General features: G+C 35.7%; 1 protein-coding gene across 1 annotated transcript; it reads right to left on the bottom strand.

Moving 5' to 3' along the window:
- Positions 1-215: 215 nt before the first annotated feature.
- On the bottom strand, positions 216-10,717 carry LOC131034291 (phosphoglucan phosphatase LSF2, chloroplastic). The gene is made up of 4 exons (XM_057965741.2): positions 10,307-10,717; positions 9,984-10,189; positions 1,047-1,214; positions 216-953 (listed from the first exon to the last, which is right to left on the bottom strand). The coding sequence occupies exons 1-4, from the start codon at positions 10,578-10,580 to the stop codon at positions 753-755; spliced, it is 849 nt and encodes a 282-aa protein (XP_057821724.2). The 5' UTR covers positions 10,581-10,717; the 3' UTR covers positions 216-752.
- Between the last annotated feature and the right edge of the window lie 1,472 nt (positions 10,718-12,189).

The raw sequence follows: 12,189 nt of genomic DNA, 5'->3' as shown, positions 1-12,189 counted from the left end.
AATAAGTTTTGTTAATGTGCTCAACTCCCTGCATGCACATTGCAGTTAAGAGTATTCAATTGGTGCCTCACCATGGGTTGCATTGATAGGTCTAAATAATTCGTGTGGCAATTCTCTCACACTAATTATTGGAATAAACTTTAAAGGTGTTTACCCTTTTCAAATATTTAGCACATATAGAATGGAAATCCATCCTCTGGAGATGAATGTAACAATAGTCGCACTAATTGTTAGTCAAAATAAATTTAAGGTGTATACCCTTTCCAAATATTTCGTACACAGAGAATGGACATCCACCTCTGAAATTGAATGTAACAATAGTCATATGATTGACAGATATCTAACATTCATTTCTCCTACACCTGCACGCTGTGCATGAATATTTCAGTTAAGAGTATTCATTTGGTGCCTCACCATGGATTGCATTGATAGCTCCAAACAAGTTCCTGTGGCAATACCCTTCACATCAATTGTTTATTTAAATAATTTTAAAAGTGTTTACTATTTCTAGATATTTCCCACATACAGAACGAATATGCTTTATCTGGAGATGAATGCAACAATATTAATATGGTTGACAGATCCATATCGAACCTTCATTTCTCCTACGTGTAAACCTGCTCTGACTCCACCTGTGTAACGTAGAAAAATTTCTGACATGATAGACTCTTTAAAATGCTTATGTACCAATATCAGGACACATGCTTTTCACCTTAAGCTACTTATCTCTGATTTGGAAACAATAACCAATATCAATAACCAATGGCACGGACTCTATCTTTAATTAGCTTTCTTTCCCAATTTGAAACACCTGTGAAAGCATGGTCAGGAAGACTCTCAAAAGGCTCCTTCCATGGATCATTTTTTGCCAGATCATATGTGGCACCTCTGATTGCATCCCTCTTTGGCCCACAAGGCCTCTTTGATGTCACCATATTATATGCTGTGTTTAACTGCACATATTATCAACCAAAAGGCACAATAAGAACAGAGGAAAAATTGTGGAAGATAAGCCAAACAGCAAACATGATCTTTGAGAATCTTACATCCATGTCACAGAACCAGAAAAGATAAGCAATTGCGACAGCCGGTGCCCTTCCTAGACCTGCTGTGCAGTGAACATACACAGTACCCCCCTTTGAGATTGCCCACTGTAAAGAAGATACTGCCTTCGGCAGTTCCTTTCGTAAAGAATCTGGATCAAAGTCCCGTGCCTGCAATTTCAAAACAAGGAATTTAGCTCTGAATTGTTGATACATAAATGGAAGCAGAGACAATCTTGAATTTGCACCAATAGAAACTCATTGGTTATTGGAGCTCAATTAGAAATCAAACATACTAAGGTCTTCAAATGAGTCAAGCAGGTCAAAGAAACTAGAAAGTACAAAATGTCACATTTACTAATCAGATATGCTAAAAGGATTTTAAACCCAAACATAAAAATTATAAAATATAAACTAGATTTCGATCAAGTAAGCAAAAAAACAAATTAATGCAAAAACAGTAAATACAAAAAAAAACATTCTACACAAAGCTATATGCTACAAAACACTCCTGTGAAAGGAAAGCCTTACGTTAAAAAGATACGAAATAGGTGTAGGATATCTGCATAATAGGATAATGGCCTCCTATAAATGAACGATAGCCAGAAGGCAAGGCAGTGAACACGGAACCTATTAAATCCTACGGGGATGCTGCTTCTGGGACCAATGAGAGGCAAGACAAGAGAATATCCCAAGGGTGCTTGTCTCTATATCAGGAAGGAAGCATGTATTGATATGACATCCTTTTTTTCTATATCAGTCAATCTGAAATTTTTGAGCTGCCATATAAAATAAGAATAATATAACTCTTTCCACCATAGTTTAAAAACTCGGACTCAACAATCACTCAGCTGACGGGCCACCATCATTATACTTTAGATTTGTTTTCCATCTGAATAACTGTTGGTAAGTATGCATTCTTCTCCGCAGTTTAAATGAAAGACTTATTTCAACAGTATTAACAAAATACGGACTCCCACCAGTAGTTGATACAATTTTCACTTTCAGAAATTACAGGAAAACAAATGCAATCTTTCGGATCACTGCCAAAATACGTACTCCCTTGCTATTGAGAAGCAGAGATTCGAAATACTAACACTGAATCATTCTAGTTTCAAAACCTTCAAAATGACACTTAAAAATCTCTGTTTGGTACTGGTCAATTAATATGCATAAGTCTTCCTGTGCTTTTATCATAGAATTTCTTGTGAATTGCAAAAGAGCATCTGTAAAAAGTTGAATTATTCAACTAGTACCAGTGCATCGTTGTAGGAAATGGTTGCCACAAAAAGGTCCTTTAAGTAATTAGCTTGATCATCATGTTGTGAACATATTGTATGCAGCATGTAATGTTGTTGAAGAAGCATGCCAACAGGCCACAAATGTAAGCTCCATGGAACACAAGTAGACAGGCAAGTTTTATATAGATAGATAGATAGCAGGATAGACATGTCCTAATGCCAATGTGATCTCCAAAACTCAAGAATGCAAATGCTGCTTCTTAATATACACTGGTCTTGCCACCATGCCAAAAAGTACAAACTGTTAGTGACTGTGTCACTAGTGAGGTTAGAGACAACTGGGATTGCCCAAAGGCGGGCTTGAGAGTCTGACCACTCAACAGTTTACCCCCCTGAGCTGAGAGGTCCAATGAACAGGAAACAGTCAACCACAAAGTAAACTGCCAAGGGCAAGAGTTGACCCCCTTCCCAGCAGATTCACCAGAATGTTAATGCATCCCAGTCTTGCCACTAAACCAAAAGCTCAAACTGTTAGTGAGTGCACCACTAGCAAGATTAGAGAGAACTAGGGGAACCTGAAGGAAGGGGGCTTATGGGTCTGAGCACTCAACAGTGCATTTTGACCATGCAATAGAGGGCATCCATTCTCCAGCAGATTAACATTTATGAACCTTAAAGTAAGTATTTACTAATGGACTGTACAGGAACTTATACATCAACCTTTTACAAATAGTTGATAACAGGTTGGAAAGAGTCCAATAGTTTAAAAACTGCAGAGAACTTGCAAGTGCTCACAAGCCAATGTGGGTTGGCAAGTAACTTGACAAATGAGTATCGGGTGAGCACTTGCTGAGTTCTGCAAAGAAAATATTACAAGTACTTGCGAATCCATGCCAAAAACTTAACAAGTTTCTCCTTGCTATGTGTTCTCTAAATCACTTCTTATGCTTTTCAATACTATTTTGCATGTTAATTTAAGTTTCTTTCTTTAATTTATATTATTTTCAGATTTGTCAATTTTTTGGCCGAGTCTCCAGTTAGTCAAAATTTGGATGATCTGCTGAGTTTTTGCTGACATATTAGACTATAGAAAAGACCATTATTAGTTTGATATTTAAAGATTGATTCATTGAATAGGTTGGAGCAAATGAAAACACTGGTAAAATGCTGCTTGGAGCTTAAATTACTGGGAATTAATCTCTCCTTCTGATTCCTCTTGTTTTGAATCATACAAACATGGAACATCAGTTTCAAAATATATTGCCCTTCAACTACTTTACTGTCACTGTTTTAATTTGTCCCTTTGAGGACAACAGAAAGTGTAACAATGTGTTAGGATGTACTTCCACATTTGTAGGAGAAGCTCCTTTAAAATTAACCTAAAACTATAGGGGTTTCTTTCAGTCTGAATTACATACATAAAACAAAACCTATATTTTTATTCTTAGGTTAACCATTAATGCAAAAGGATATCCAGCACATCTGCACAAGACAAGAGACTCTATGTTTTATGTCTAATACGGAAAATCTAATCTATTGAAAGAAAAACCACTTTCAACTCCCTAGCTAAAAGCAGTGGCTAGAAGAAAATGTGTACAAACTAGAACGGAATTTAGAACAAAACATTCAAATCAGCAAATTGAATGAAGGAAATCGTATACAAAGTTCTAATCACCTAATTCAATGAAAGCAACAATACAAAACTTGTGATCTTCAATAAAGCTATTCAATTTAACAAACATAAGATTATACAAAGATGACTTTGAATCATAATCGCAACAGTAAGTAAGCACTGTATTACTATTATCAAAATCTAAGTGCCAATGTGCAGCACTTATTTCTAAGTTTTTAAAAGTTCTTTTACACAAATTATTCAAGAAAAATTAAAAGCACACTTTAGGTCCAAAATTAATAATAATTTTGCTTGCACGCAAACCAAACCTTAAATACAAAATAGTTTCAAAATACATTGTCTAAGATCAGAAAGCTGGAAATAGAATGTCTCTAAATAGATCCTCTAGAAGATCGTCTCTGAATAGCTATCCCCCAAAAATAGGAATGACTAAAAATAGTTGTGACTAAAAGTAGCATGAGTTAAAATAGCCAGTCTTCAGTCGGCTCCTCTTAGTGTTTCCAATGCATCTTCCTCATTCTGACCATGGCAGATCCTCAGTAGAAACCTTGAAACGCTAACAACCATTGACAACTCACCAAACAAACTTGGTGATTTAACGCTGACTTCTAATTTAGTAAATTCGAACCCTAGGCCTTGTCTCAAACAAAACCCTGAAAATTCATCCTTTACTTAATGACAACCTCTGTAAAATGACTTGGAGTGCCTTGAATGGAGATAAGTAAATGATAATTCTTTGTGTTTTCCTCTCGAGACCTGATTACTTCATGCCAAATCTGTGAACTTGGTGTTACGAAACCCTGCTATGAGTGTTGGAAGGATGAAAACAAGTGTCGATCATAGGACAACTATGATGAAAGTTGAGGAATCTGTTGCTAATGATCAACAAAATGTCGGGTAACTTGCTCCGATGGTGTCCTTACTACAAATGAAACCCTTGCTCAACAATAATAAAGAACACAACTCCAAAAGTTTTGTGAGGATGAAGAAGCCTTTCTATTTTCAACTTGACTATTCTCCTTCCTATCACATAAACCACTAGTGGCATTAAGAGGAGCAACATTTTTTTGTTTTTTGACTTTAATTTTTGCGCATCAAATTAGAAGCGAGTGCTTTAGGCTTCATGGAAACTTTTCTTACATTTTTATTTTAAGACGTACCCTCCACTAAACAAAACACACGGTTTTAGCTTCTTGAATAACTTTTACATGTTTTTAAGTTCACCTCCCTTCATAAGCATGCTTATTGGACCCTGGTACACTTTTCCTCATATTTTATCTTTCATTTAAGTGATTGAGGCACTCTTTTAGGTTCTTGGAGCAACTTTTCATATTTTTGATTTTTTGTTTCGCTTAAGTCATGAAGCGTGCATTTGGAGGTTTCCATGCACTTATTCTTAATTTTTCATGTTTTTTCATTTAAGTCAATGAAATGCTCATTTTAGGTCCTCATGTATACATTAAAATTAACTTTTTAAGTTAACATTATCCTCTAAGTGAAAAAATGTCTCCCTATATTAACTTAAGTCACTTTTTGTTCTAATTTGTCATTGACATTGTTCAACTTATGCACTTTTTCACTTATTTTTCTAATTTTAAGTTCATGTACATCCTTGCCCACTTTTCACAAGTCACTCTTTAAACCCAAAGCGGCCTTTGACCTGCTAAGCTCTTCTTCCACTTAAAAGTAGTGTTCCACGGAGTTTCCTGATTGGGGGGCGATGGGATGCGGGGACGAGTTTCGAGGACAGAGGGACCAAGGGATTAAATTTGGAGACGGTGAGGAGACCGCAGGGGGATAGTGGCAGAGCAGTGGTGGTGGGGCAGTGCTGATATAAAAATAGAGATGCATTGAAATCTTCAAGGCAAAATCTGCAATATAACATCTCTGAGTACCCCATGAAAGGCCAACTAGTTTTTACAAAGTTAAAGGATGAAATCAGTATGAAATGGCATGTGACATATAGCAAGCGACCTAGTGGCATCCCCGGAAGAGGTGGTGCTAATGGTGGGACGTTTCCCCCAAGTCCCCAAGTCTCGGAAACATCCCCCTATAGGTGACACGGGTTTTTTTGGGGGGGGACGCATCCCCGTAAAACACTGCTTAAAAAGCAAACTTTTCAACCTACCATGCACTTTTTCCACATAGAGTTCACTCAAAAAACTCTTTCTCCACATGAATGCACCCATAGACAACTTTTGCACCAGTTTTGTGTTTTCTCATTCAATTTTGGACATCTCATTAAGGTTGTGCATTTGATGAGCCTTCATGTACCATTTTCTTGTCCAAGTTCTTGTCTTCGTCTTTTCTAATGCATTGGATCATAGAGTGTGATCCGAAACGTTGATGCAAAAACTAACACACAATCAAATCCAGAAGCTTTCTTTATCAAAACTCATTTTGTTGGTTGACTAGAGATCCAACAACGTTTATAGCCACATGAGACAAGAATACAAGTATGGCTCAAAAATGAGAAATGACACAATTTTGGCTTGAAACATGGCTCAATATGAAAAATTTCATATGGATATAACATATTTAATAAATCTCTAATAGGTAATAAGCGTTTAAAAAACTCAATTTTCAAATTTGACAATTTTTAATTTTTTGTGTTATAGACTTAAAACTTTGTTAATTATGTAACTAATGGCTTTTCAGAAGAGTTTTAGTACAAGTGACACAGAAATTCATTATAATACTAAAGCGTGCATAGAAGACGTTGGGTTCAAGTTTATGTGAATTTCAACAGACCAGATTGTTACTAAAAACTTAAGAAGCATACAGAGTCGGCTACATACAAGTACATATAAATTTTGTTACTAGCATTATACAGAACAGATTGGGTGCAAGTATACCTGAATATTCACAGAAAAGATGGTTTTGTAATGAAGGCTTGTCTGTTAGAAGCTTGATGCAAATCTACATGGATATTGCCTGATAAGATAGATCATAATTTTACTAGTTATGGTAAAGGTGAGAGAGTTTTGTAGGTAACCACCAAGCAAGACACCAATTTGGTGTATAAGACCCTCCAAGGAATTGCTTTTTCCCATTCAACTTATATCATTTTCATGTGTACAACCCTACCCCACTCTGGCTTTGTGCACGTGACTACATTATGGAGTGCACACACTTTCACCATTAAGTCAACTCAGGTTGTACCAATGGCTGTGCAGAAGAGGCTGATGCAAATTTTGGTGATTCTTGACAGAATGGATCGTCATGTTACTTAGCCTTATATGGAAGAGGCTAGGTGCAAGTCCAGGTAGGCTTTGATAATGTAGAAAGTTATGATAATAAGAACTATATGAAATAGGTTGGGTGTAAGAAATAGTAAATTTTGATAGAACCAATTCATACATTAATATGCCATATGTAGAAGTGGCTGAGTGCAAGTGTAGGTTGATTTGACATAAGAGATCATTATCCAATTAAGGCCTGTCTAGAAGACGCTGGATGCAAGTTTAGATGTATTTTGACAGAATAGATTGTTCTGTTACTGAGGCCTATATGGAAAAGGATCGGTGCAAACATATATTTGCTTTGATAGCATAAATTGTTATTGCAGAGGTTAGGTAAAAGTCCAGATAACTTCTGACAGACCAGATTATATTAAATTTTGTGTATCAATGAGTATTTAGAAGAGTCTGGATGCCATATCCTAGATGAATTTTAACTTGAAGAAATATATCATTATGTTGCTAAGGCCTATCTGGAAATGCTGGGTTAAAGTTTTTATAAATTTTGACAGAATAGATCAGTATGTTACTGACGCCTACATAAAAGAAGCTAGGTGCAAGTGAATGTAATTTTAGAGAGAATAAAATGTTGCTGAAGCCTATTAGACAGAGATTGGGTGAAAGTCTAAGTGAATTTTGACTTGACACATGGATCATTATGTTAATTACAATTAATAACACCTATCTAGAAAACGCTGCGTGCAAGTTCAGGTGAGCATTGATATATTGGATCTTTGTATTACTGAGGTCTACATGGAACAGCATGGTGAAAGTCCAAGTAGATTACTGACAGAATAGATTGTCATGTTACAGATGCTTATGTGAGAGGCTAAGTGTAAGCCTAGATGAATTTTGACAGAATCGATCGTTATCTTACTAAGGCCTATTCCAAAGAAGCCCATTATAAATCTAGGAAATTCTTTACTTGATAAAATAGATTATATTGTTTCTACGGGCTATCTAGAAGAGTTAGGTGCAAATTCAGGTGAAATTTGATTGAATAAATTCTTACATTACAAAGGCCTACAAGGTGCAAATTCTTATGTTGCATAAGCCTAGGTGTCTATTTACTGAATAGATCTTTGCGTTGCTAAGTCCTATTTAAAGAAGTTGAGAGCTTGAATAGTTGAATGTGAGGAAATGCATTCCTGTGTTTACACAAACATTGACAGAATAGATCCTTGTGTTCCTTAGGCCACCAAATAAAAGGCCAGGTGCAAGTTTGGGTAAACTTAACTAATTAGATCCTTCTGTTACTAAAGCTTGTCTTGGAGAAGCTTTCCTATAAGACGCTGAGTTCAGGTATGGGTGAATTTTGACAGAATAGATATTTATGTTACCAAGGCCTATCTAGGGGAGGCTTGATGCAAATCTAGATAAACTTTACTAAATAGATTCTTAATTTACCAAGGCATGTCCAAAGAGGCTACTTCAAGTCATTAATTTTGACGGAATTAATCTTTGTGTTACAAAAACCTGACCAGAAGATATTGACACGAGTCTTGGTGATTTTTGAAGCAGATCATTATGCTTTTATGGCCTGTAAAATGCTGGGTGCGAATCTGATATAATTTAGATATAATAGATTTTTCTGTAGAACTATTCAAATGGGGATGGATGCAGGTCAAGGTGAATTTTGATGAAAAGGATGAGTACAAGTCCACGTGAATTATGAGGGAATAGATATTCACATTACCAAAGCCTAGTTGGTAGAGGACAAAAGAACACCTAGATGAAATTTGATTAAAAGGCAGAGTACAAGTCCATTTGAATTACGATAGAATAGATGCTTATCTTACCAAGGCCTAGTTGAAAGAAGATAGAAGCAAAACCATGTAAATGTGAAATATATGACTGATTGAAAGTCCCATCTGAAATATGACAGAATAGAGACTCAGGTTACCAAGCCTAGTCAGAAGAGAGGTAGAAACAAGTCCGAGGGACTTTCAATTTAGAGGTAAAAACTAAAAATCAAATCCATGTGACTTATGACAAAATGGATGAATACTTTACCAAGGACTGTCAGATAAGGCTAGAAGCAAGTCTGAGTGAATTATGGCAAAGTAGCTGCATATGTTACCAAGGCTCGGTCAGAAGAATATAGTATATACAAGCAAATTTAGGTGATTTTGATGAAACATTCTAAGAGCAATTTCTCTGTATTGTGGCAGAAAAAATTGCAGTGTTAACAAGTCCTAGTCATAAGAGGCTAGAAGCAAGTTTTGAAGAGGATTCTTGTAAATTAAAGATGAATTTTGACATAATAAATATGAAAATAGACCCGTGAATGCAACTTCTAGGCATGACGGTAGTCTAAATACTATAGTGCATTGCTCACAGTGAGTATATACTTCAACATTTCAAGGATTTACTATTTAGTCATGATCAAATCAGTTGTACACGTTTATGAGTCACGGAGCATCCACATGCATGTGTTAAGGAGTGCCACCAATTTGGTTTTTTCCAAAGCTTGGCATGAAGTTGAAACTCAATCATACGAAATTCGAACAATATACAAGATAAATGGAAGGAAACGAAACTGTGAGCTTCCACAAGAAGGATCTCATGTGCCAAGTTAATGTCTGGCTTAGCATGACCTAATTTTTGTTTTTAAAGACTTATATCTTTGTATAATCTCAAAATCTGATGAGACAACAGAAACGATTAAAGCAGAGCAATTCAATAACTCACGGGCATTCGCACATGCCGAATATCCAACTCTTTACAACGGCTAACAATGAGACCCAACTAATGAAAGTCAACTGTATGATCTCTAAATATGATGAAACAATACAATGGAATGAAACATAGCAACTGAATAACTCACAGGCCTTCGCATATGCCGAATACCCAACTCATTGCAACGCCCAACAATGGAATTCAGATCGATTCCCCAATACTCAATATCCTTATCCTGCTGCAAGTTCAAGATTGCAGACACACCTTCTTCCTCTTTCAATTTGTCAATATTCTCAACACTTTGAGGCTGTGACCCCACAATCAAATTGGGTGTGATACGAGTGTAATGCATTCCTGCCAGCAAATCAATCAAATTCCCCTTTTTAATGAGGAACAAAGATGTGCATACTATAGACTTCTAATTCAGTGACATGAGTAGAAATTAGCACAAAGCAGGTCAGGAGTTCAAACCCAGATCATGATGGTATTCGTATGGGTTTCTCATCTGACGCTGCATTTCTTTGTTATATTGATCCGTCTTGTCTTCTGTTGGGCTGAGAGAAACCGTCTTGTTTTCTGTTGGGCTCAGGGAGGCCATGATTTTTTTCTTCCCTCTGATTTTGGCAGGGTGAACAGTAACGCGGATCCTCCTACTTGTTCCGACTGCAGGGTCTTGGGATCTTGCATAGCAGAGGTTAGATCCTGAAGGAATCCATTTCAAGCTTTGGCTTAGAGTGGAAGCCATTCTCAAATTCAACGAACTTGTACTGCAATCTAGTTTGGCTTCATTTCTCTCTTGCGATGAATTGAACAAATACTCTGAAGTTCACACTCATTACGATGGTATGCAGAAAATGACATGGATGGCTGCTGATAAAGTGCACATCAAATGAAAACGAAACGAAATACGAATATAATCTTTATATATTATATTCTTGTGGATGTGCCACAAATGTCATTTTTCAATTCTTGTGGTGCCATCTCGAGGTATATAATATTTATATATTATAAAGCAAAATAACAGTTTCCCCAAATCATGAGAATTCTTTTTCATATTGTGTGGGCCATTTTTTAATCTGGATTAAGAATAGATTGGAAATATAAAGTTTTCATAAAAAATTTAAAGTTTAGATCAGGTTAATCAACAAAAATGTTTATAATTTAATACAAATTGATTTAGATTATTAAATATGAGAATTAAGGGTGTACAATAAAAAATTATGTTCATTTACAAAATGAATGTGAAAAAATAAGAGTATTTATTTTGATAACTTAAGATTGAATGTTCTTGAAGTAGATTCTAGATTTTACTATCTTTAAGTTCAAAATGTGATACATTTTTTTCTATATATTGCCTCAAGCTCTATGTTGACATATGTTATGTTTTGATTCAAGTGTTGTCCCAACTTCGAGTTATAATTATAAGAGTCAAAGGTGTAGATAAATATGTAATTTATGTTAATTTGCGAAAAAAGTGTGAAAGATAGTGATACTTAACTTGGTATTTAAAGATTTAATGACCTTGATATAGATTCTAAATTTCATTGTCTCTAAGCTAGAAATGTGATGTCTCTCTCTATATATATGTCACCTCAAGTTCTACATTGACATGTGCTTTGTTTTGAGTCAAGTTGTTGTCTCAACTTGGACTAATAATTATGAGAATTAAGGGTGTGGATAAATAAGTAATTTATGTTCATTTTTTAAAAATACAAAAGATAGGGGTATTTGAATCGATAAATGAAGATTGAATGATCTTGAAATAGATAATAAAGGATTTGTTTGATTTTGTACCTCTAGAGGTGGAAGTTCATGCAAATCGAATTCAATATTCAGTGTGTCTACATGAATATGTTCTATTAATACATTTATGTAAAGTGGAAAACTAGATCCTAGTGACTCCCCACCTAGGAGAGAGAAAGGAAGCCATTAGGATGATTTTCACTTGGGAGGAACTTTACATTCAAAAGAGGGGTTGAATCCACTAGATCCAAATCCAAGGGAAACAAGGATGTGAATTATGAGTGGATTGCAAGTGGTTGAAGTGTGATTTACCCTCTTTTGTAAATGAGAAAGTTGACTTGTTGACTATGTGGAAAAGAGAGAGGAAATAAGTGAAATGAGAAGCTACCAATTTGGGATCGCGTTGTAACTTTGGATCTGAGCTAATTAGACTGATACGGATTTGTCTTGCAAATTAGGAGAAAATTAGTCAAGACTATGGCAGGAATGTACATGGTTCACCACAAAATCCATGAAATGAAAAGGATTCTTTTGTCTCTACAAATGAAGCCCAAACCTGTAATTATAGTTGTGCACTTGCAACCTACACACCGAAAAGAGAAGAAAGGGGG

The sequence above is a fragment of the Cryptomeria japonica genome, chromosome 3 (genome assembly GCF_030272615.1).
Source record: "Cryptomeria japonica chromosome 3, Sugi_1.0, whole genome shotgun sequence".
Lineage (NCBI taxonomy): Eukaryota > Viridiplantae > Streptophyta > Pinopsida > Cupressales > Cupressaceae > Cryptomeria > Cryptomeria japonica.
Note: the sequence above shows the minus strand (reverse complement) of the source record. Positions and strands in the feature narration are given on the sequence as shown.